The 26,644-nt window shown below is 45.7% G+C and overlaps 1 protein-coding gene across 5 annotated transcripts in view; it reads left to right on the top strand.

Moving 5' to 3' along the window:
- Positions 1–26,644, top strand: part of Epb41l4b (erythrocyte membrane protein band 4.1 like 4B) — a 161,192-nt gene that overhangs the window by 109,961 nt on the left and 24,587 nt on the right. For 3 of the 5 annotated variants that reach the window (XM_031377455.1, XM_031377457.1, XM_031377459.1), the window contains exons 17-22: positions 1,414–1,532; positions 6,775–6,900; positions 11,188–11,255; positions 14,473–14,571; positions 18,791–18,977; positions 21,445–21,522. In XM_031377455.1, the coding sequence (XP_031233315.1) occupies positions 1,414–1,532; positions 6,775–6,900; positions 11,188–11,255; positions 14,473–14,571; positions 18,791–18,977; positions 21,445–21,522 (677 nt within the window). The remainder of the gene's footprint in view (positions 1–1,413; positions 1,533–6,774; positions 6,901–11,187; positions 11,256–14,472; positions 14,572–18,790; positions 18,978–21,444; positions 21,523–26,644) is intronic. The other 2 variants (XM_031377458.1, XM_031377456.1) reach the window with 1 other exon arrangement.

The following is a 26,644-nucleotide window of genomic DNA, read 5'->3' as shown; positions in this document are numbered from 1 at the left end:
TTCTCAGTGAGCATCCCAGGATGTTCTCCGGGCTTTGGTCCCTCTGTGAGCAGGAGAGAGGGTATGCAGTGCGTGTCTAGGAACCTTCTAGACTGACCCTGCATGCAACTGTGCGATGTCCAGATACATCTCCACACCATAAGAGCCATTTGAGGTTAGCTAAATGGAAGATGGGAACTCTTAGCCCAGGCACTGGCCAGGCTACCCTTGCCCTCGTTCACCTCATCCATTTGCATGGAGGTGACTGGCGTGGCTTCCTGGCAGTGTCCCTCCTGCAGTTCAGTCCCCACAGAGAAACTGCCAATGTCAGTGTTGAGACCTTCTATTCCACTAGGCGGTGATGGCGCATTCCTTTAATCCCAGCACTTGGGAGGCAGAGGCAGGCAAATTTCTGAGTTTGAGGCCAGCCTGGTCTACAGAGTGAGTTTCAGGACAGCCAGGGCTACACAGAGAAACCCTGTCTCAAAAAAAAAAAAAAAAAAAAAAAAAGACCTTCTGTTCCTCCCTGCCCCGCATAAGTCCACACTCTGAGCATGGTCATGTGACAGACCTCCAAAGCCTCCCCTCCTCCCCGCCCGCCCCCGCAGTCTTAGTCTCCCCGATTCTTCCCACACTCGCGATGCACAGAACTTCTGTCCTTTCACAAAATGCCTGGCAATCCCAGCCCTATCCTTTGTGTCTTCTGCTTCCTCTCCACCTGCAAGGGTTTTCCTCAGCCCTAGGACTCCATATGCCCAGGCAGCCTCCCTGCATGCTTCCTGCATCCCCAGCTGGGGCGAGGGTGTCTTAAGCTCTTAGTGCTTTTATGTGGAATGTCTTCCCTTTCCTTTCACTAGAATCATGTCTTGTTTGTTTGTTTCAACTCCCCAGATGCCAGTTGTTAACATGCAATAGAGCATAAGCTTTATTGGATAATGAATATTTAATATTTAGTGGATGTTTAATGTGTTAATGAATAAATCCAAGGTAGAGGGGGGCGTGGTAGCAAGCAAATGCAACCCAACACAAAAAGCCAACGGCTTTGATTTTCAGAAGCATGACATGACTCTCCGAGGCACCTTGCCATGGTTCACAGCCTGGACGTCTGTCTTTTCAGCATGTAAAGGACCTTTCCACATTTAAGTCATTTTATGAGAATAATCTCACATAATACTCCACCCTGCAAGATAAGTGATTTCTATTTTCATTTCTAAATGACTTAGAGGCTCATAGGGGTCAAGCATCATGCCCAGGGCCTCCCATCTCATATCCGAGGGAGTAAGGTTACGGAACCTTGACGTCAGGTGTTCTTGCGCTGTGGCAAGCTGGAAGGGCAGAAAGGGGTCTGGGAGTCAGGCTACCGTGGGGTCTCTGGCCCCCATATCTAACTGTCTTTGAACGTCTGCTTTTTCCCTTCCCCTGACCACAATGTAGAACTGAGTCCAGGAGCGCCTGCCCTGTACAGCGAAGCGGCTGCCCATCTGAAGAAGCTGGAGCTGGAGACGGTGAAGGCTGTGGGACCCTGGCCTGCCCTGCACATCAACATAAACAAGGTGCCAAGGCAGCTCTGCATGGAGTGTCCTGCCCCACGGCAGGGTCTGAACCTCAGGTGTTTCCACTCCAGCCTCGTGTGTGTGTGTGTGTGTGTGTGTGTGTGTGTGTGTTCAGGCCAGAGGACAATCTTGGGTGATAGGAGTCAGGGTCCGTCCACCTCATTTTGAGATAGGGTGTCTCCTTGACCTGAAACTTGCCTATTAGACTGGGCTGGCTGGCAGGCGAACCCCAGGGATCCACTTGTGTCCACCTCTTCAGTACAGAGGTCACAAGCTTGGCCCACCCACCACAGTTGGCTTACAAAAATCTTGAGACAATGTATTATGTTGCCAAGGTATTGGTCTTGAACTTGCTATTCCTGCTGGATGGCCTTGAACTTTGATCCTCCCTGCCTCTACCTCCCATGGCAGGGATTATAGGCATGCATCACCATGTCCAATTTATGTGGTGTTAAAAATGAAACCCAAGGCTTTGTGCGCAGTAGGAAAGCATTCTGCCAAGTGAGCCATAGCTCCAGACCCTGGTGTTATTTTATTCTTTATTGTTAAGAAACGTTTCTCAGGCCAGTGAGCTGTCCTGTCAGGTAAAGGTGCTTGCAACCCAAGCCTGTCCACTGAGTTCTATACCTGGGTTTCACATGATGAAAGGAGAGAACTGGCTCATACAAGTTATCCTCTGACCTCACACAGTTACACCTGTACACATTTATAAATAAATGTAATAAAATATTTTAAAAGAGAGCTGTTTCTTGCAGTAGATTTCAGTAAGCATGACAGCTCAAATGGGAGCCATTAGCTGAATGATTTTTTTTTTCATCATCTTAAGGATGGAACCACCTTGTCTATGGTTTTCGTAACTTCCTGTTCTTAATTTAATGATTTTCTCTACCTATTTCCAAGTACTACCCCAAAGAACAGCAGGAATTTCAGTCTCATCAGATTTCCCATATGTTAATTATCTGTATCAACTGTATATATGTGTGTGTGTGTGTGTGTATATATATATGACATATATATGTATATACATATACATATACATATACATATATATATATGTCTGTTTCCTTATCCCCAGATGACCTTCCCAAGCAGATGGCCTGTTCTCAGTTAGGATACCAATACCCCATTGTCATTGAGTTGTATGTTGAATCATTAATGTCATTTTGGATGATATAGCCTCTTTCCACAGTTCAAACTGAACATAAAATATGGTGAATCTCTGTGAGTTCAAGGCTAGCATGGTCTACAAAGTGAGTTCTAGGACATCCAGAGCTACACAGAGAAACTGTCCTTAAAAACCAAACCAAACAAATAAACAACAATAACAACAACAAAACCAAAACAAACAAACAAAAAAAACAGAACAAAACCAGATAGCACAACACTGTTGAGGCCAGCCTCTGAGCTGGAACTGTGGTCTTGTAATCTCTATGGAGGCACCTTTGTGTGTGTGTGTGTGTGTGTGTGTGTGTGCATGCATGTATTCATTCATGAGAGTGTAATGTACATGTGTGGGTGTGGGAATGTGGGAAGGTCAGAGGCCAACCTTGCGTGTTGCTCCTCAGTCACCTTCCACCTTTATTGGCGACTAGATCTCTCACTGGCCTGGAACTTCACTACACAGGCCAGGCTAGCCGGTCCTGTGGGCTTCTGGAGATCTGTGGCTCTCCACCTCCTTCCTATCTTGTCAGTCATGAGATAACAGACCCTCTCTGCCCTGTCCTGCCTTTTCTGTAGCTTTTGGGGATCCAAACTCAGGTCTTCATACCTGTGAGACAATCCCCACCCAGTACTAGAGCTACCTTTTAAACAAAGGGCACACAAAGATGCAGACGTTTACAGATTTCATATTGTTCTTCAATGGAGGTGATCCATGTAGCTGAGCAGTACCTAGCAGTCTGCTTTGTTCAGCTAGGACAGGAGTGAGCCAGCTTGAGTTGTGTGTCCTAAACAGCAGGTTAGATTGGCTAAACTTGAAGGAGGGACATCAAAGCTGAATCCTTTTTTTTTTTAGCAGCCCTCCATCATGTTAAGTAGGTCTTCATTATTGTCAGTGTAACAGCTTCCCCGTAAGCCATTGTCAAAAACTTCCAAATGCGCTCCTGACTAATTAAGTTCCCATTTGCCAAATGCCTCTCCCCTAATTAAAACCAACTACAAATGAACTCTTAACATATCCATGAAAAAAATCCATTCAAGTAAGAAATAAATAATGTATCTGGATTTATAAGCACAAAATAAATTACCCAAAACCCACACTGTAAAGCTTACATTTCGCTGGGCAGTGGTGGCACACTCCTTTAATCCCAGCATTTGGGAGGCAGAGGCAGGTGGATTTCTAAATTCTAGGCCAGCCTGGTCTACAGAGTTCCAGGACAGCTAGGGCTACTCAGAGAAACCCTGTCTCAAAAAAAAAAAAAAAAAAAAAAAAAAAGAAAGAAAAAGGTTACATTTCCAGATAATAAGTTTTATGTAAGTTACTCCTTTTGTACAGGAGGAAGCTCCTGGGATAATGAATCCAGCCACATGTGACATTTTCAAGGCCCACCATGGTGGTTTACTGTCCTTATCCTTCTCATATCCCAGGCATAGCTTGCTGTATTTTCTTTTCTAACTATAGAATCTAGCATGAGATAGCCATTCATAATTTTCTTTTCTTTTTTTCTCATTGAGCATCTTAAAGTTTTTATGAAAGAGTAGATGGCAGCAGAGAGGTTAGGGAGCTAGCGTGGTTGACTGGTTGGGATTTGGACTCCATCAGAATCTCTGCTCCTAGACCTTGGCCCCTCCGCCTCTCTCTATGTGACCCTGGGCAAGTGGCTTCCCATGCTTTGTGGCTTTTTCTCATCTACAAGCTGGGGAAAATGATACTCTGCTTTCTCTTCTGAGCATGTAAATCTTTCCCCTTTGATGGAGGAGAGCTTACAATTGAACCTTGTGCTCCATAAGCTTCGGCAGCAGCCCACAGTTGTCTGCCTTCTGCTAACGGAGAGAGAATGAAGTTACCAGCAAGAGAAGCCAGAAGTGACTTCTTAGCAAGATGCCCGAGTGGGGAAGACATTGCTGTCACACACAGGTCCCACTGGAGGAAGGAGAGAACTGACTCTCCGACATTGCCACACACACACACACACACACACATACACACACACACACTCCCACACACTAAAGGAATAAATAAAAGCTTTTTAAATGAATGTAAAAGATACCTAGCTCCAAATAGGATAGACAAGTGAGCCTCCAGTGAGTCAGGCACATGAAATATGTGGTCAATGATTGGCTCATGATAAGCTCTTGAACATATCAGCTACTGGTGTTTTTCTTAATCATTCTTGATCATCGCCATTATTATCATCATGGTCCTCATCATCGTCCTGGTCCTCCTCCTCATCATCATCATCACCACCACCACCATCATTATCATCATCGTTATTGAGGTTGTCACCAACATCATCATGGTCATTACCAAGATCATTGTCATCATCATCTATTTTTGATGGTACCCTAGAGAAAAAGTACTAACATTTTATTTCAGAACACTTGCCTCTGTCTGTTTGGTACTAAATAGCATGGCTGGAGTCTGCTTCTCTCCCAAGTGTTCTTCTTGCTCATTGGTTGGTCCCTTGGGGAAAATGCATTCTATGCCCTATTTTTTTTTTTTTAATTAAACACATTGTCTAGCCACTTGCGCGCTGCACTTCTTCTATGACTTTTATGACATTCCTATAATGAATACCAAGATGGTCGATGGGATTCTTGGTTTTTCTCAGTGTATGGGCCAGGCTTTTGTTTTGTTTTGTTTTATTTTGTTTTGTTTTGTTTTGAGACAGGGTTTCTCTGTGTAGCCCTGGCTATCCTGGAACTCACTCTATAGACCAAGCTGGCCTTGAACTCAGAAATCCACCTGTCTCTGCCTCCTAAGTGCTGGGATTAAAGGTGTGAGCCACCACCACCCAGGGCCAGGCTTTTCTTGAACTTACCATTTTTCTGTGTCCCTGCCCTCCCCCAGAATACTGGGTTAGTAGAGAAGTGCCACCATGTCTAACTTCAGTAGGACTTTTGATCTGGTGAATAATAGTTCCAGAACTTGAGGAAGTTGAGGATTTTACAACATTTTCTTCTTGCCTTTATGCATGGTGGCTGACCAGCCACATCGCCTCCTGAGACCCGCTGAATTTTCATTAGCAATCATGAGGCCTTGTGCATTTCTTATTAAGCATATATCTCTTCTGATGATAAGTGGGTGTCACCATAATTGTCTATATGAAGTATTTATTGGACACCAAGTCTAGGTCCAACATTATAATGTTCTGGGACATGCAATGACTATGACCAAAATATGGTGAGCAATTAGAGCAGTTATCTCCCCAAAGTGGCACATATATCATAAATGATCATTTCAGGGCTACATGTAGAGATGAATAACTTTTAATCACCATGTCAATATTATGTCTACTCAGGTAACAAAGCCTTTGATTTTAAAGATGGTTTCCTTTGAACATGACACAGATATAAATACGTATTCCTAGGGCAACCTACCTTAACTGAGTCACATGAACTTTAGGGACATGTTCACTTAATACTTAGAAGATGGCAGAAATTATAAAATTAGTATCAAATTCCTGAGGCCCGGTGTGATACAGGAGCTGGGAGTGTGGCTCCATGATAGAGGATGAGGCCCTGGGTCCCATCTGCTGCATATATATTAAATTAATTAGTGAAGTAAAAGAGATACAAATTCCTTATTGAGAGTCATGGTTTCCAGCAAGATTTACCGAACAAATACCAGCAAATATTTTGTGCTCTTTTTTTCTTGATCCTGAAATTTTCTGGTGTGTCTCGCTATCTCTGAGGTAGCATGGAGGGGGATAGCTCTAGGCTGGGCTGCGGGGACAGAAGCTGTGGCTTCTGCCACTGGTTCCTGCTGTGTGATTTTGAAGGGGTCCCTTCCTGTCCTAAACCTTCACCTGACACCTGGTGTGTCCAGTCCCTCCCTCACTAGACAGTGGGGTGATATGTGGGAAGCCTCTGTATTAGAAAGTGACAGCCCAAGTGCAAGTGTGTCAGGGTGCACACGCGTGCATACGTGTGCGCGCGTGTACACACACACACACACACACACACACACAGAAACACCCAGATCCCTGTGTTACGTGTCGTTGTGGTTGTTAGGGAAAGCTATCAGCTATCGAGAGTTTTCTGTTTGCTCGACATGTATCACCTGCATCTCGCTTTATCTCAGGCCGAGGAAAAGAAGGTTTCAGAGAAGACCCTTCAGACCCCGCTGCTGCCTTCGCCGGTGGCAGATCACGTGAAGTGTAACATTTTGAAAGCACAGCTGGAGAATGCCTCTCGTGTGAATGCCCAGGTACGCGGGGTGAATGTGCCTTCAATTTCACAGTACAGGATTTTCTCAGTGCCACACAGGGGGACAATGATACAGAACCAGTCAAGGTCAGTATGGAGATAGGAGCCACTTCTTGGTATAGGAGCCTGGATATAATAATAATAATTATTATTATTATTATTATTATAGTTACATTTTATCTCTTTGTTAGGAGGGGGTGCAGGGGCTCATGCCATGGAGTGCTTGTGGAGGACAGGGGACCACTTTCAGGAGTCAGTTCTCTCTTTCTGCCATGTGGGTCCTGAGGATCAGACTCTGGTTGTCAGCCTTGGCGTCAGGCATTTTTACATGCTGAGCTGTCTCACTGGCTAAAGAAAGCCTGGGTTCTAATGTAAATAATTGCTAACAGGTGTGGTTGTTACTCATGCAAGCAAATGGAAGACAGGGAAGCAGAGAGACAGTGGTTCGTACATGCTAGTTGCATAAGGGCCTTGAGCAGAGCTGCCTTCCTTCCCTGAGAATTCAGGAAGTCAGTGTGGGAGCTAGTGATCGACATAGCTAACCAGCGCCCTGAACTACACTTTGACTCACACTACTCCAAGGGCCTGGAGGTGGCAACTCTGGGAAGCACTTTCCATCACAGGAGCAGGGGAACAAAGATTCTGTAAATACGGACATTTGAGTGATAAGAGGAAGAATCCCATACAGGCGAAACTTAAACTTATGAGTTCAGGTCCCCATGGCCTGCTCTTGTATCTAACTTCATAAGTTACATGTGGCCTGCTCCCACACTAGGGACTAGGGGTCTGGGGAAAGGGGAAGGAATTCTGCCAATGCTATGTCTGTGATGGGCAGGGGGACACAGGATCTCCTGGTGCTGCAATATTATAACCTGACTTAGATATTCCTGAGGAGGAGTGGGGTACCATAGTAGAAGAAGCCAGGCTGGGGCAACCCAGAAGAACATAATCCGAAAATTCCTCCCCTCTAGCATCCCCTGTTGACAAAGGAAAATTTGTTTGCTGCTTCTCATCCCAGATCCAAGGAGGAGGGGTGAATTTGGAGATAAGAAAGGATAGTGTAATAACTGACATAAACCCTCTGACTGGCACCATAGCCCATATCACTGCCTCAGTAATGGCCATTAATTACATTCTTCCTGACACTGTAAATGAGGGTTCTAAGGCAGTGGCTCCAGTCACAGGTGGCCTCCTAGGAGAAACCCATTGGCCATCCCTGCCATATAATAAGCTATGGTTGGCCTGACAAGATGACTCAGTGGCTCAGTTCAATCCCTGGACCCATATGATTGAAAGAGAGAGCCAGCTCCTTAAAGTTGTTCTCTGATCTCCCACATACACCCTGACAAGCATGTTCCTGCATGTGTGCATGTGCGCACGCGCGCGTGCACACACACACACACACACAAGTAAAAAGAGATCTTTTTTAAAAGCCCCAGTTGTCCAAGTGCTCATTAAAACGATATGTAAGAATTGACAGTCCTTAAACGTCTGTATCTGTACTTACATTGTGAAGAATACATACTCGGCGAGATCTTCCCTCTCTATCTACATGTACAACAGTCTGTATGATTTGAATCCTCCTGGAAGATGCTGTGAGAAACGAGCAAACTTCCAGGGTTTCTTCCACTGGGAGGCGGTGATGTAAACAGGAGGTCTGGACTGTGTATTGGAAAGCCAGATGGTCTGGTTCTGCGGTTCTCAGCTTTCCTAATGCTGTGACCCCCTTAATACAATTCTTCTGTTATGGTCGCCCCCAGCCACAAAATTATTTTATTGCTTATTCATAACTGTAATTTTGCTGCTCTTAAGAATTGCCGTGTAAATGTCTGATATGCAGGATATCTGAATGTGACCTCTGTGAAAGGGTCATGTAACCACCAAGAGGGTTGCAACCCCCAGGCTGAGAACCACTGGTTCTGGTTCGCATCCTGATCTATGTCTTATTGATGTCATTCTTAAACTCATCTATTACTTTCCCTGGGCCAACCTCAGCTGTTTTGTACAGAACCTCAGCTGGGTCTGGTGGTATACACCGGTCGTCCCAGGCACTTGGGAAGCTGATGCAGGAAAGTCTCTTAAGCTCTGCAACTAGAGACCAGCTTGAGACAACAGTAAGATTTCCTCTCAGGGGGCTGAAGAGACAGCTCAGAGGTTGAAAACATTTTCTTTGCAAGCTCGAGGATTGGAATTTGGATCCCATTACGCATATACAAGCCGGGTGTGATTTCGAATCCATGCCTGTCACCTCAGCTTATGGGGGTGGAGGCAGGAGGCTTGCTGGGCCTTGTTGAAAAGCCACTAGCTCCAGGTTCGGCAAGAGACCCTCGAAGGTGGACAGTAATTAAGGAGGGCACTTGACTCCTTTCTCTATCCCTGCATACCTGAACATACTCATACACAAACACCACACACCCATGCATGGTACACACTTACTAATTAAAGAAACCCAACAAAACAAAACAAAACAAATTAAAAGCAACCTCCCTAGGTATCTGTTAAGATTAAAGGATAGCACAGAGGTCCTGACCAGTGTCTCACATTACCTCAGGGCTTATAGTTAGGAATGATCACAGATTAAGGTTAGGGAATTGTTGGGGACCCTGACTGCTCTGGGTAATGGCACTTGACACTTTTCACAGGACAGTCATGTTGACACCTGGACTCAAACTGAGTGATTGCAGGGCTGGCAAGGTGGCTCAAAGGATAAAAGCACTGGGTGCCAACCCCAGCGACCTGAATTCCATCCCTAGCAACTATGTGGTGGGAGGGGAGGGCCAGCTACCCCAAGTTTCCTGTGGCCCCATGTGCATACTGGGCAAGTGCACATGCAAGCACACACCCATACACGTAAGTACAATAAATAAACAAACCTCAGCTGTGCCAGGTCACCCACTGTCATTTCTGTGTATGCTATTTTGTCCTATCACCCAGCAAATAAAACTGAACATGTTTCATAGCATATAAGGTTGATGTTATTCATATTGGGAAGATCCGCCATGTCCCCAGGTGTCTTGCGCTGCACAGAGCCTCTGTAGAGGATCCAGGTTTCTGCTATAGTGAAGATGTACTATGTGTTCAAAATAATTCGTTTGGGAAAGTGTGGGAAAGGAGGGGATAGAGACCCAAAGAAAAGAAAAGTGTACTGGCTCAGACAGATAAAGAGGAAGGCCCTGAAAATAGTGGAAGAGGAGAGAGGAAGGCATGAGACCAATAAAGCCAGGGATGCTGGCCCTACAGAGTGCTCATCCATCCCTGTAGAAAGGATACAGCCACCCACCCATCCACCCTCCAAAGCAGCACATTAGCCTCGTATAGATTTCGAGAAGTCCTCAAGGAAACCTGCTCTATTTTCCTTCTTTCTAATCGCGTGAACCACTTTGTAAATGGCTCCCACTCTCCTCCACAGAACTAAAGTTCTCCGGAACTACCATAGGAATCCCTGGGTTAGTGTGGCTTGAGAGTTTGTGGTGGAGAGCTGCTGTATGCAGCCCAGCATCCTGCCAGGGGCTAAGCACCAGCTCCCTATGGGGTCAGTGCAGAGTACAGGTGTATGGAAAGGAAGTCAGAGGTACTGTCTTGTTGCTGGCTGTAGAAAAGACTCTGACAGGAGCTTTGGCTGGATCCATGTGTACCCCACCCCACCCCCAGTCTCCATGACGTTACTGAGCATCTATACAGAGCATAGGCTGAACACGAGGGCTGTGGGTGGGGCATCTTCCCCACTGACTACCCGTGTACATGCTATTTGGCTGGCTGTGTGGGTGTCCTTTCCTCTCTTGTCATTCTCGGGGACTCACCGGAGGGAGGAAGACAAGACTTGTATTAAAATCAAATGACATCATTCCTTCCGGGATTGCTCCTCGGATGTACAGGATTCCAAGTTCCTTTTAAATGCTACGAGAGCCTGTAGCCCATTCTTGTTCTTGATACATAGAGTGCCGGAAGGGATTGAACTGTGGGGTTGCTTTTCCCACACATTCCCTTTCTCATTCATTCAGGAAGGAACTGACACATAGCAAAGTGCTCAGTCAACGCATGAATGCAAGCGTTGATTGAATGTTCAGTTTTCACACCTTAAACCTCAGTAGCAGGAATGACTCAAGGAAACTTTTTTTTGTCATGGTTGTTTGCTGTGAAAACAGAATAACTTTGTGATTGACTAAACTACCTGATGAATTACCTCTGTGATCCTTGCTATCGCTACAATCCTTGGGGATGAAGAAGACCTGGGAGCATCTTCACGTGCCAAGCCGTTTTCATTTGACTAACCTGTTTTCTTTAACAGATTGGAAAAGAGGAGCCCTCATTTGTAAATATCAATAAGAAATCGAGTCTCCAGGACACCAATGTCAGGTCTGTTGGTTCTTGTCTGAGTGGGGAAATGACACTGCATTATGTTGGAAGTATTGTTCCCTCTCACCCCCGTGGGAAAGGGGGACAACCTGGGTGGCAGAAGCAGAGAGGGAAAACAAAGGGGAGGAAATAGGGGCCCAAAGAAACCAGTTTCAAGATTTCCTGGTGCTTATTCCTAGCTTAACATTGCTGCCTGCTGAGCTAGGAAAGAACCCAGCCCAGCCTCCTTGAGTGGCTTCTGAAGCATGCAGAGCTGACCTCGACATCCCCCAGTAAAGATGTTCTAACCTCTGTGGCGTCATGTCATCGTCGATGATGCAGGAGAGAGGAGCCTTCCCAGCCTGGCTTCTGCTCATTGCTCTTCCTTGGGTTCTCATTTCTGAACTTTGTCAGAACTAGAACCACATGGGTTCATTGACCCTCTCAGCCACCATCTCCGCACCCCAACCCCCAGGGGAATCCCACCTCAGCCCAAGTGATTGACAACATGTCACCAAGGCAGTCTTGTTGGCATCTTGGTGGTCTACCATCACCTACTCCTCAGAGCACTTTCCTCAAGTGTACAACAGCATCTCTTATTGAAAATCCCAGGTCCTGGCTGCAGAGGTTAACTCAATAGTAGAAAGCCTGCCTAGCGTGCCCAAGGTCCTGGGTTCAATCCCTAACCATGAAAACCAGATGAATAAACTAGACTCCTGAGTCCCACCTCAGTCCTTGAGATCCTGGGATTGGAGGGTGGGAGTGGGAATGGAAGGAGGGCAGAAAAAAGCATCTTAGTGAATGCCTGGGTGTCCTAGGGAATTCTTATACTCAATGCTCAAAGTGAAAGCTAGCATTTCTCTATGTTGTCTTAAGGACAGTCTGTCTCAGTCCCTCCTGGGCTTTACAGGGATTTAATTCAGACTGGAACCCAGCTCAGGTGGAGAGTACTTTTCTAACTTATACAAGGACCCAAGTTCTGACCCCAGCACTGGAAAAAGCAAAACTAACAAACAAAAGCCCCTCTCCACTCTGCCCACCATCCTTCCTCCACCTGTTTTCAGTTTTGGAGAACAGCATTATTATCTATCTCCTCCCCCAGCTGGAAACTCCAGAGTCCTTGTTCCCACCCACCCACTTCATCCCCTCACCGAATTGGTCATCGCAACACATCAATTTTAGTTTCATATTATCTCAAAGAAATCCACTTAGGACCCTAATCCCCACCCTTCTCCGCTGTTCCTTGTCTCTTATTCTGGATCACTAATGTACCCTGGCTCCCACCAATACATTCTTCATGGCTCTGAAAACCTTTCTGCGCTGCAAACCTGGAAGTGCCCCTCCCCAGACTAGAGCCTTTAGTGACTGTCATGACCTTTAGAGTAAATTCCGCCTGAGGTCCCTTCTGAGAGGTCACTCCTTACCCCTTTCCCTTCTGCTGGGGCACTTTCAGTGTCAGGGTGGTGGAGATGGTACCCTGCACTCAGCGAGGCCTCTGCAGTCTCTCCCATTGGTGGTCTTCCTTGCATGAGACAGAGAACCCTAGGAGATGGGGTCATTTCAGACCCTGGGGTTCTGGCCTGAAGGAACCATGAATTCAACATGTTGACTCAAAGTCCTTATTCATTCTTTTCTGTGTCCATTCAACAAGCATTTACTAGGGACCAACAGCACATTCTCCACATACTAGAAGAGAAAATGGAAGTGCAGAAGTGTCTGGTGGTCTGTCAGGGTCTTGCTCAGGGCCTCAGCTGGTCTCAAGGCCTCTTTGGTGTTGCTGTTTTGTTTTAATATGAAATTAGTCATGATCATAAAAATATATTAAGGAATTTCTGTAAAGTCAGTTTTGGGGCTGGCGAGATGGCTTAAGTGAGTATCAGCTCTCACCCTCAAGGCTAAGGACCTCGGTTTAGTTCTCAGATGCACACTGCAGGAGAACTGACTCCTGTGTGCCATCTGCTTTTCAGCCTCTGGACACACATAGAGAGCAAATTTTTAAAAAGATAATAAAAAAATCAATTTTAAATAAAGCCATTGGGTCTCCATAAATGATTGAGGGAAAATAAAAGGAAACTTTAATATATTTTTGAATGAAAAAAAAATAAAAGAAATAAAAAGGAAAAGAATGGCTATGACTTCTCCTAGCTGTGTTCATTGTCGATGTGCAGGAGAGCACAGCCAGGGGTAGGGACATCAGGGAGAGTCCAGAGTGAACATGACCTCGAGCCAGGCCAGATGAGGAGTTGGGGAGGGGAGACTAGGTGCCGTAGCTAGGCGGCCAAAGGTACAAGGAAAGCAGATATACAAAATGGTTGGCTTATATAGGGAAAGGCAGCCCCCCAGCCCCTCTAGGCTGGAGAATTTAAGGTAGAGGGTGGGGCGAGCCAGCTATACCCTGTAACAGGGTCTGACAGATGCTGGAAGAACCTGGCAGCCAGGTCTGCTTTAAACCTAACATTTTTACTTTTATTTATGTGTGTGTGTGTGTGTGTGTGTGTGTGTGTGTGTGTGTGTGTGTACCCGTGTATAGGTGGTGCCTGAGAGGCTAGAAGAGGGCATCAGATCCCCTGGAGACATTATTGATAGTCTTAAGACACTTAGCATGGGTGCTAGGAATCAAACTCAGATCCTTTGGAAGAGCAGCAAGCACTCTTAACCACTGAGCCGTGTCTCTCTTTTTTAAAAACATCTTCTCGTATACACAGTATTAGAAATTTTAGAGAGAGTCCTAAAGTTCTTTTAACTATACATTTCATCACACATATATAGTGTATATTGTATAAATATATATATAATATATAACATACTGTATATAAAATGTGTATATATATATATAGTTTTATGTATAGTATATAGCTTCACTACATACTATAGTTACAGCCATTGTGAGTTACCAAGTTATTGAGAACTAAAGCTGACTTACTTATGGGTTTTTCTTCATTTCACAACAAGACCTAGCTATGAACCAAACCCTCATACAAGTTAGGGAGCTTTTGAGGCAAGGCAGTTTTATTTAGTCCCTGGTTATATTTGGTTCCCCACTCTATTCTGGTCTCTATAATGTTTGCTTGTTTATTTGATTTTGAACTTTTCTGCATTTGTAGTATAATTTCTGTTAGTAAACACTAAGCCAAGAGCAGTCATATTTCTTGACCATAAGAATCAATAAGCTGTATATTACCTGAGAAGCCTAATATAAGAACATTAACATGTTAAACATTTTTTTCTATGTCTCTAGAAGCCCCATTCCTATCCGTGTGGAAGCTGCCCAGCCAACTGTGGAGAAGCCGGAAATCAAGCCTCCAAGAGTGAGGAGGTTAACGAGGCAGTATAGTTTGTGAGTTCTGTGCCTGTCTACCCCCTACACGTGAACGTTTAGTTATGAACTCATTAGCACCTCCTCAGATGGCCAGCCCCCAAACTCCATCTAATTCCCATTGTGGTGTCACAGTGGGCACATTTGTCCTCATTGACTGTGGTATAGTAAACTGTTCCCAGCATTCTGTGCCCGCCACCTCACAGTTGCTGAGGACTGGGAGTCTGGCACAACCTCTCTGAGTTTCTCTGTTGGGTCTCAAAAAGCTACAAATTATCCCATTAGAGCCTTGGTCTTTCCCATGGTTGCTATCAGAATCCACGGCCAAGGAGGCTGTTTTGGACTCCAGTTACCCAATGCTACTGTCTTGTAAGGTTTCTCTGTTAGCACGTGAGAGACCAGATGAAAGTTGGTCTTTTATAGCCTCACACAGAAAGGACATCCTGTTGTTTTGCCGTATTCTGTTTATTGGAAACACATTGCTAGGCCCAGTTCACACTCTAGAGGAGGATTATGTGGGTGGATGACAGCTAAGACAGGAACCCTCAGAGGTCCTGAGAGAAGCTGCCCCCTCATCTCATGGCACGATAGTACAGTGTTCAGCAGGATCAGTTGACAGAGCCAGAGGGGAAGCATGGAGCTACAGTTGATGTCAGGACCCGCCCAATTTTTTTCCACTTAGTTCCAACAAAACTCTTGCCTCCGTTCCAGGCATTGTCAGGTACTGGCAAACTGGCTTTGACAACTCCCATCTGTCATCTCAACTTGTAGTCTCATAAAGTGCTGGAGGCAAAGACAGAGTTGTACATAACAACTCAAACAAGATGGCTGAGGTCTGTAGGAAGGGCAGGTGGGCTCACCCATGGGCTGGAGGACTCATTGCAATGGAGTTCCCTTTTTTGGCCCCAGCTGTGGCTCAGGCACTGTACCTGGGTGTGAAGTTGGTCAGAGAACTGCAGAGAAATCTCTGGGTACAATGGAAACTGTGGGCAGTCTGGGGTTCTAGTCCATGTGTAGCTCTGAGATCCTGAGAAATATACTTTGAACCAGCCTTTGTTTCTTTTTCCTTTTGTGTGTGTGTGTGTGCATGTGTGTGTGTGCACATTTACAGGATGGGAACTGATATCAGGAATCCACCTTATTCACTGAGATGAAATCTCTCAACTAACCCTAAAGCTCACTAACATGGCTAGTCATGGACCAGCATGCTCTGGGAGCTCCTGTATATCCTTTCGGAGGGGAGAATTACAGGCCCACCAATCATTTCTGTGGGTTTCTGGGAATCCGAACTCTGGTCCTCAGGCTTGTACTGCAAATGCTTTAACCACTGAGCCATCTCTTTGGTACCTTTTTCTTGTCTTTTCTGTTCTTTCATTTAATTTCTTTCTTTAGAGTGAGGTATTGGCCACCTCACCAATGCTAAACAAGTGCTGTACCACTGAGCTACATCTCTCCTCCAATCTTCATACTCTGTTTTGAGACAAGGTCTCCCTGTGTTGCCCAGGCAGACTTTGAATGCCTGATCTTCTTGCTTCTGCCCTCTGGGTAATTGGGACTCCAGGTCTGTAACACCAGTCCTGGCTTCAAGTGCTTTTCCTTCATCTGTAAAGGGAGCTAGTGCCCACTCTAAAGGATTGTTGGTTTGTGTTTTTGAGACAAAGTTTCACTGTGCAGCTCTGGCTGTCCTAGAACTCACTCTGCAGACCAGCCTGAATTCACAGATATCTGCCTGCTTCTGCCTCCCAAGTGCTGGGATTAAAGGATACCACCTCCTGGCTCAAAAGGATTTTGCAAGGGTCTGGCTGAAAATTGTGCTTCTGAAAAGAAAAGTAAACAAAAACAAATATAAAACAGTAGGGATTCAGGAGTGCAGTGCCAGAGACAATCCCCAAACAGCCAGCACAGACTGCCATTAGCTCCTCGTGGGGAGATGAGGAAGACACATGCTCAGGGGGACCTCACTATCCCGGATAGGAACCTTGGGGTGTATAGCACCATTATGTCTAGGAAAGTCAGAATGGCTTGAACTCAGAGAATTTACAGCTCTAATGATCTCTGGGGAACAAATTAAACCATGAAAATTTCTCCCCACCCCTCCAGGACAAGGCTGCTAGGGTTTGTGTCTCCTTTTATTTCAAAATTCAAAACATTATTGTCACCCATTTGGGATGGGCAATCCTATTAAATAATGACTAACTGCAGGAAAGAAAAAATTTCTCTTAATTGCCAAACTGGCTCTCGTTTAAGAAAAAAAAAGTCCTCTCACTTTTGCACTACTGAACTCAGCAAAAGAGTTTCAAGGCACAGTTCTTCTCCATAAAAACTTGTTAATGTGTCCTGTAAGTCAGGTGTGGTGGCACATGCTAGAATCTCAGTCCTTGGCAGGCACCAGCTGGAGGGTCAGGAGATTGCAGCTAGCCTGGGCTATAGGGTCAGAAGATTGCAGCTAGCCTGGGCTATATCCATAAGACAGCAATTTTATGAATTTGTTTTGAGTTACCTCAGAATTACCTCAGAAACTGAAGTAAAGCTGGAGACTTATTGAATTTTAAATGTTTCCTTACTATAAGTTCTAAGTTAAGACAAAAGACTTTAAAACATATATCTATTTTAAATAGATATATTTAATATGTGTTAATATTTATTATATGATACAGATAATATAGTATATAATATGTATGTATAGTATATATATAATATATGGCACACACACACACACACACACACACACACACATATATATATGGCTGGAGAGATAGCTCAGTGGTTGAAAGCACTTGCTGCTTTTTCAGGGGACCCTCCTGCGCCATATTCAGGTGGCTTACAACTGCCTGTATTCCAGCTCCAAGGGATCTGATGCCCTCTTCTGGCCTTAGAGGGTATTTGCAACCACATGGCATGTACATACACACACAGAGAAATAAAAAAATAAAAATAAGTCTTTTAGAAAGAAGAATTTGGAGCCTTTCTTATTTTTAGACACTCTGGGTGACTTCCTATTGTAAGAAATGGGCTATGTTTTTAAAAATGTCTTTTTATGTAAAAACAAATAGAGATTCTGCTTTAAGGGCTTAAGTGTTTTTACATGATAGATTAAAAAAAATCACCTCACTCTTCTGCATCACTCTCTTCATGACTAACTTTTTAAAAAATAACGTGAAAACCATGCTCTGCAGATGGCTTGGAAGTTCAGGGTTCATACTGTTCTTGCAGAGGACAGCATCCATACCATGTGGCTCCCGCTGTGGGACCTGATACTGGCCTCCAAGGGCACGCATGCACATATCCACACATACATACATAAATAAAAATAAATAAAAGTGAGTTCAAAGCCAACCTGGTCTACAGAGTGAGTTCCAGGACAGCCAGGGCTATACAGAGAAACCCTGTCCCCCCCCAAAAAATTAAAAACCTGAAAAAATAAAATAAAGGGTTAGAGAGATGGTTCATGAACTTGATTTCTGCAGCCTCACAGAAGTTTTCATCCTTTCAAGCCTACTATGACTTACCGTGATGTGAGCGTCCAGCCACATGCCCAGAAGCAGAGATGCAGCTAAGAAAGTATGGTATTGGCCATGCAGTGGAGCTTCCCAACATAAGAGAAAAAGACATTTTGATGTATAGCATAGCACTATTGGACTTTGAAAGCATACTGTGCTCTGTGAGGCTTTAGGAATAGACAAGATCCTGGAGACAGGGACAGGATGGGTCTAAAGGTTGCTGGGAGACATGGGAGGGGCCCATGGGGAGTCACTGCTCAGGAGCCAATTTTTGTTACAATTGATGCAAGGCTGGGGGATATATAGTGGAGTGGCTACACAATTGTGATTGATGTCATGCTATGGAATTCATTTATAAATGGTTAAAGTAATAAATATATGGCTCATGCCTTTACTCCTAGCAGTTGGGAGGCAGAGGCAGGCGTATTTCTGAGTTTGAGGCCAGCCTGGTCTATAAGAGTGAGTTCTAGGACAGCCAGGGCTAAAATCCTATCTCAAAAAGAAAATGTTATGTGTGGTTCACCACACTTGCATACACACACACACACACAAACACACACACACACACACAGGAAAGTGGCAGAAAATCCAGCCCAAGTTTCTTTTGGTCATGGATTCTGTATGCTGGACATTGAGTTGGCATCCATTTGGAGAGCCTGTCCTCCTGTGTTGGCCTCCCCTCCCTGAGCCCCTCACAGCCTGTGTATTATTGTAATGAGCAGAGCTTCATGTGCTTTTAGTAACCGCAGCGATGAAGATGACCTCCCTCCAGACCTTGCTGAGGCAGTGGGAGCCACCACAGCCACAACCACAAACACCACGATGTCTGCCACTCAAGTTACGGTGTCGCTGGCGTCCCCCAAAATCCAGAAAGTCAGCTCGCCTCAGAAGTCAGAAGTCAAGAGCCCACTGTCCCCAGGGGCCAAGGTATGGGAAAGAGCCCCAGGCATTTAGCTTGAGCATTTATGTTTTGTATAATCAGTTGCATGCATGCATTTAAAAGCAGTAAAACCAGACTGATGATTTAACTCAGTTGGTAGAGTTAAAGCCATGTATTTGACTCCCAGCACACACAGAGTAGGCATGGCGACACACACCCATAATCCCAACTCAGGGGGTAGAGGCAGGATCAGAAGTTCAAGGTCATACTCCACTATGTAGTGAGTTTGAGGCTAGCATGAGACCTGTTTCTAAAAGAGCAAAGCCAGTTTAAATTGATGAGATTAAGGTTGGTTCCAAGGAAAAAGTAAAAATAAAAGTAGCAAAATATATTTTCACACACTCTGATCCCAAAATATATGGCAACCACTTATGAGAGACATTTTATGATGCACTGTGCTTTAGGAAATGCTTAAGGGATACTTGGTAGTAATGTTTTATATTACTATGTCTCCCTGAATGGCTTTAAAGTCTGGTATGGTAGCATACATCTTTAATCTCAGCAGTCTGGGAGGCAGAGGCAGAGGCAGAGGCAGATGGATTTCTATAAGTTCAAGGCTAACCTGGTCTCCTTAGTGAATTCCAGGACATCCATCCAGGGCTACATAGTGAGACCCTATCTTGAAAACAAATAAACAAACAAACAAACAAGCAAAATTCTATCTCATGGGCTGGTAAGATCGCTTGGTAACCAAGGTGCTTGATACCAACCTTGGTGACCTGACCTTGATCCCCAAGACCTACATGGTGGAAGGAGAGAACTGACTCCCAGCATTATCCTCACACACACACACACACACACACAGACACTGCAGCATATGTACACATATGTACATGCACATACACACCAAATTAATGTAAATTTAAAGATAAAAAAATGCTCCCCCATCCCTCCGCCATGCTCTGGCCCCGCTAGATAAAAAAAGTTTTAAACCATTTTAAAATATCACAAAATTAAGGGGAGAGAGTAGTAGCCTCCAGGCGCCTTCTATACTGGATAACTTGGAGAAATAAAAAACATAGACATGTTCCCATCCCATACCTCATATTGGATAAAGTGTGTTAATGGTTTGAAAATAGGAAACATCACTCTGTCAGCTTGAAATTTCAGGGGATTACAAACATGGATGGTGGCAACAGAGGCCTTATGTGAATGAACCGTTCTTGCTTTTCTCCATGTGACTCTGTCAATGGCCAATCTTTGGCAGTTGGTTCAAATACAATTGGACCTGTTCTTGTCCAAACCCACACTGAGCCAAAGATGGCTGCGATCCATGCAACTTCTCAAGGAAAGGTGTGTACAGGGAACAGCTTCCCAGACAGCAAGATGGGAGTCCAGTGGGTTCCAGCTCCTGCTGTCACACACTAGTGATAGCTTTGAAAGGGCATTCTCTTCAAGGCCCACATCCCCCGAGCCTTAGCTTCTCCTTCTCCTCCTGAAGATGAGAGGATCTGCATCGATGGAAGCCTCACTGGAACTTATGCAGGTTCCAGGGTCATGCTTAGGCAGCATCTAAACAGCAATGGTCCAGGCTCATATCCTGCGTGAACAAGGCCTATCTTTCCCAATGTCCTTACCTCGTATGTCTAAAATAGACACAACAATGTGTTTGGATCCCTCAGCATGGACTGGAGCAGGCTGATGCCCTCTGGCATTCTATAGACTGAATCCTGGAGTCTTTTGTTGAGTTTTGTTTTTCTTTGAGGTAGAGTTCTGCAGCTTAGCAGGCTGGTCTGGTACTTACTATGAACCCAGGATGGCTTTGAACTCATGGGAAATCTGCCTTAGCCTACCAAGTAGTAGGATTATAGACGTGAGCCACCATACTGCCTTCACTACCTGGAATTGGGACTCGTTTTACAGTTTGCCAAGTGGGAGGCAGGCACCTCTCATGTATCCCACAAATGGTTAAAACCCAGGCTGCAGAGAAGAATGTGGAATGGGAGCTACAGAATCCTCCCCGCAGCTCCAGGCCTCCCTCTTGTGGCCATCTTTGCGCAGGACAAAACATTGTCTTGAACAGTCTTCAGAGATCCCTGCAACTCCCTGGAAGCCCCCTTCCTATTATTATACTGCTGGTCAATTGAGCTCCTTCAGGTCTCCTGACTCTCCCAGGAGAGATGGCTCCTTTGTTCTATTTATATATTCTACAGACTCTTTAAAGCATTTCCCCAGCACCGGTCCAAAAAAAAAAAAAAATGGTTTGTAGCTTTAAAAAGGACAGATCCTGCACCCTACCCTACTTCTATCCACGAAGATTTCAGGGGAAAGTTGGGGTTCAGCCTGCCTATTTTGTACACTACCGAGGGAGGAATATGTTGGGGCTGGGGGTAGGGCTGGGAGGGAGCTGCACACTGAGCAGTTCAGTGCTAGAGAAGTGTACCCTTTTCTCTGTGTGCCCTGCCATCTGCTCTGGGTATCACTAACCAGGGACCCTCTTTCCTCCCTTTGCAGAGTCCCTCTGACCATGGAGGCACCTTTACCCTGGGGCCAGGCGACTTGCTAATGGACTTTACAGAAGCCACTCCTCTGGTAAACTTCTCAGTTTTCTAAAAGCAGAAAAGCCACGGACCTTCTGGCGGGGGAGGGAGGGCAGGGGGGAACTGCTGTTGGAGGGCTTCTGTTAGTCCTGGAAGCTCTCAAGGAGGGTCAGATGGCAGGGCTCCATCACCCTTTGGGGCCCTTGATGGAGGGGTGCTCCTTCTCCTCAGAGGGTGGCTGCAGGGATCCCGCCTGCGCCTGTCTGCTGCTCCTCAATCATAGCAGGGCTCCTTCATGCTTGGGTCTCAGCTTCCTGGCTTCCTGGGCTGTGCCCTGCATGCCCACCCATCTCTTGCTGTTGCTTTTGGCAATCCATCTGGTCTGAAACACTGGCTCAAGGCTCTTCTCTGCTTTCCAGGCCCCTTACACCCCCTACCACCATCTTTCCTCTGCATACAGGTCTTCCGTTAGGGATAGTGGTCCTCATGGGACTCCTGCAGGTGAGAAGCCCCTTTTAGAGGCCTGAGCCCTGAAGGAGTCAGGCAGGCAAGTTCTCACGTTAGTCTCTGGCCATTGTGTACACACACACAACCATTTTGTGTTTCGTTTTTTTGAGATTAGGTCTTGTGTAACCCAGACTGAGTTTGAACTTGCTATGTAGCCAGGGATGCCCTTGAACTTCTGATCCTTCTGTCTCTAACTTCTGAATTCTGGAGTGTACTACCACGTCTGGTTTGTGCAGTGCTGAGAACTGGGCCCAGGGCTTCCCGAACATGGTGCAAGCATCTGCCAACCGAGCTGCATCCTCTGCTTTCTGCTCCCCATTTAGGAATCTTGTCATTGGATTGTATCCCGTCTTCCCTAAATTTAGCATGGAGATCAGGATGTCATCGTTTGTCTCAGACGTATTATCAGGAGAGGAAGAGAAGAAGAGAAGGGGGAAGCACACTCACACACATGTGCACAAAGAGGGACAGAGAGAGACAGAGAGAAACATTGAGACTAGAAGGCAACATGAATATATGTAAAGTTTTATTAGGTGGTACAGGCAAACTTGGAAATTACCTTTGGCTAGGCTCAGTCATATCTCAATAAAGTGAAGCATAAATCACAATCTACCTTGGGGTACACATAAATCACCATTTGGGCTGTGAGGCAAAATACGAATCAAGTCAGAACCTATCTCCTGAGAGCTTTGTACTTAGTTATGGGATAGCTCCAGGTTAGAGGGCAGCTCAAGGGTGGCCAGAAAGTCAGGTTGATAAATGGCCAAGCATCATGTAAGCTGCACAGGAGATGCCCAGGGAGAGGCCAGAGGGAGAGTCACTGGGCATCAGCTGTTAGAAGAGGGACTCTTTGGAGGCTTTCAGCAGCGTCTGGGCTGACACAGCATTCGCCATTTCTACAGCTATCTCTTTTGCCTAGCAAGTTATGCCAGTCTAAGGACAGCTGAGAGCTGCCAGGGAGGATCCTGCTCTGGGGACCATCGCAATTGAGCAAATGTCATGGTTGCTCTCAGTCTTCCCTTCTCCCCTGGCTGTCCAGCAGAGCTACCATAACTGATAGCTTTTCAGCAAGGCTTCGGCAGCCCTTTGCACAGATACAGAAACTGAGTGTTGGAATAGGCAAAGCACACAAGACCACACGGGATCAAGAACCCTGCTATCTGGCCCCTCCCACTGAGCTCTATGGGCTGGGTTGGAGAAAATCTTTGGGGAATTCGACACTTTAAAAAAATAATAATAATTTCCAGGATGGGAAAGGGAACAGGGGTCATGGAAGAAAGTCAAAAAGTAGCATGCCTGGGTCAGGAGTTGCCGGATACATCTCTGCTGAAGCTTCTTGTTAGGAGTTCCTTGTGGAAGGTGGGACCCCTGGCAGCCGTCTGAGAACATCCCGTTCTGGAGGACAGCCAGCCAGAGCTATCTGGGAACTCTTAGGGTGCATCCTGAGAATCTGTGAAGGAGAGAGCGGAGACAGCTACGTTCTGGGGACCATGTGTAGGGAAATCTGCTTAGCAGGAAGCAGAAGCCAGGTAAAGCTATCCCTGTGAGTTCGACTGATAGGCAACTTCCAAGCTGTCTACAGAGGACGCCACATGCATCTGTCTGAGTGGTTATCCCCTGTCTGGGATCACTGGGTCTTAGAGTATGAAGGGAAGTTTGTTTGATAACTAAAAAAATCTCACCTAAGCATTACAGGCAGTAATTCAAGTATTTGGGAGGCGGAGGAAAAAAGATTGCTATGAGTACTAGGCTGGCCTGGGCTACGGTGCGAGAACCTGACTTAAAATAGGCCTGAACTATTCTATATTAAAAGCAAGCAAGCATGAACAAAGTATTAATTCACTAAAGAGCCTGGTGGCTCTAAGAACTATAGTCCATTTATTTTTAAAAATATGTCATGGCTCTTTGCAAGAGTAATAGGAGTCCTCTCAAAACCACGTGTTTGGTCCTATAGACTTGATTACTTGCAGAAGTAAACGCCCTCGGCTTGGATATTGCAGACTTGGGTTAGAAGGGAAACAGTATGTGGCAGTAACTCCTTGAGATCTGCCAAATGACTTCCTCCTTCAGGGACTGTCACCCCCTCTCATGGGATGCCTCTCTGCATCTCTGGACAACTCTGACTTAGCTGTGAACTGGGGCCCAGGGGGCTTTATTATATAGAGAGCTGAGGTCCTCGAGCTGTAGTGAGACCGTTACTCAAGGAGGTTCTCAGTGACTGGGTGTCCTCGGGATGACCTGATGTTCAAGTATGAGTATGCAGGCTCTGCAGAGAATGTGTCTTGGCACTGTAGGCTTTGACCTTTTCTTGTTCCAAGTAAATCCTGTTTCCATGAGTGCCAAAGAGTGTAAGGGAAGGAAGGGGACTTGGCAGTTTGCTTTTCCCTTTCTCTGGTCTCCTTTTATCTCTGCTCCTGTAGAGCAGTGTCTGTCTCACTTTGCCATTAGACAGCTCAGGAAAGAGTGGACTCAGCTCCCAGGTTCCACTGTCTCAGCAGCTCTGTCCGCTTCAGGGTCCTGGGCTTGAGGCTGGGGTGTCACTGTGTAAGCGCAGCTCATGCCTGGCTTGCATCGGCCTGTCAGTAGGAGTGGAGCTTTGGGACCACCTCATCCTGTTTTGTCCCTACAGACTTAGAAGCCAAGGCTTACACAGGGATAGGCACTTGTTGCAGCTCTCACAGCAGGTTGGCATCAGGTCTAAGAGTAGAACTCAAGCCATATGGCAGGTGACTGAGTCACGATGTGTCTCCTTTTTCCTAAGTGGTCCCTTTCCCTTTAAGCTTCCTGGTCCCTGGACCTCTCAGCCTTCCTTACCCTCAGAGCCTAGGCTCTGGGATGGCCTTCAAGCCTTAACCCAAGTTGGGTCCGACAGCTCCCTTAATGAGACATGGGAATGAAGGAGCTTGTGACTACAGTGTAAGAGACTCAGTCTGCACGAGGCATGGTTTCTCAGCTGCCAGATCCATACTCTTAACCTCTGATTGCTCTCTGGGTCTTTCTTCAAAAGAGGAAGGTTGTAATTTATCAGACAAGAATGGTAAAATTCTCTGCTGATGCTTATCAAACAGCAAGTGACCTACCTCCTGTAGTCACCTCCAAGCTCACAGGCTCTGCCTGGTCCCCACATTTCTTCTGAGAATTTCTATGGTACCTCATAATCCTCAGGCCAGCACTAGAAGGAAACTGGAGAGAAAAGACCAGATGTTCTGGCATTCATTCAGGAATGTTCTATGAGATTCTCTGAGAACTAATATCACCTTATGACTATCTAGCCAGCCCAGTCTATGTGAAGTGGATTTCAAAGTCTTCAGGTAAAAAAAAAAAAAAAAAAAAAAAAAAGAATTTTGATTGGACTCTAGGCATGCAAAGACCTGCTTCATATTGGGTCAGCCAGCCTACCTTCAGCTAGTAACAGACCATAAACACGTGTCCCCTCTGTAGTCTTGACTCTTCCCTGTGTCTTGTCCCTCTCTGAGCTCTACATCTTAGAAACTACTCACCTACAAGGCTACAGAGCAGGTCCAGTATATTCTGGCACATGGCAAGTTAGGCAAGTGTGGACATTACTGGGAGCCATTGCTCTGGTCTGAGGAAGGCCACATGGGACCTGGGATCAGGCTCTAGTTGGGTGTCAGGACAGGGTTTCCAGTTGGCTCAACAGTTTAGTGTTTCTTTGGAACTCCATTCTACCAGGTGGGCTAGAACTCAGCTTCAAGTCCAGGTGTCCATCTGCCTGTGGCTCCCAGGGTTCAGGAGGGGTGTAGAGATGTCTGGTCAGTTTACTGTATTATCAGTCACAGATACATCTAACACACTCTTTGTATCTTTCATGGGGTCTTTGGGTAGGTAGAAACCTGTTTGCTTTCACTTACTGGCCTTTCTGTCTTGGGGTCATTCTGTCTAGGGACCAACTGCCTCCCTAGCTCTATTTGACCAGGGACTCTTTTCCTGCTCTTTAGTCCCCATGACCTGTGGAGAAGGAGCTATCCTGTATGACATGTTATTGATACCCTGTTCCCTGCTCATTGACTAAGAGTCAAAGGTGTGGAGTTAGTAGGAGTCTGAGAACATTCTTTCGCTCACATGTACTCAGGTGACTGTTTAGGAAGGTCAGAAGTATTGGGACAATGGTCATCATTTACCATAAAAGTTCAGTGCTGCACAAAGCCCTAAGTCATTCCTAATCATCATCTGTCCAAATTCTCCCCATTCAGTAATAAGATGTTTCTTTGTTATTTATGACAGATTTTATTTCCTTTACGAAACACATGTTGAGTTCCCCCATTGATAGCAGTAAGAGAAAAGGTCCAGGGGCTTGTGTGCAGAGATATGTGTGGAGCATGCCCAGTATGGCTGGTTCTAGCTAGAGCATGGACATCCTGGGGCCATAAAGCCAGCTAACCGCCTACAAGCTTCATCGTGTAACTTCTTAAGCAAGTAGGATTTCTCCTGAGGACCAAAGAGAACAGGAGGAGGATTTTTAAGTAGGCTGGTAAACCTTAACCACAGGTGACTAATACAGACTCACTTAGCTTTGAAGAAAGGACTTAGAAACAGTCCACAAAGAGGGGGTGGAACCCGGGAGGCCGACTTTGCAGGAACAATTTCTGCATCTCCTAAATGTGAGTGTGAAGCAAAGCCGTGTTAGGGAGGTTATGGCTGTGAGA

Source organism: Mastomys coucha, unplaced genomic scaffold, assembly GCF_008632895.1.
Source record: "Mastomys coucha isolate ucsf_1 unplaced genomic scaffold, UCSF_Mcou_1 pScaffold18, whole genome shotgun sequence".
In the NCBI taxonomy this organism is placed as follows: domain Eukaryota; kingdom Metazoa; phylum Chordata; class Mammalia; order Rodentia; family Muridae; genus Mastomys; species Mastomys coucha.
The sequence above is the reverse complement of the archived record's forward strand: the minus strand, read 5'-3'. Positions and strand labels throughout refer to the sequence as shown.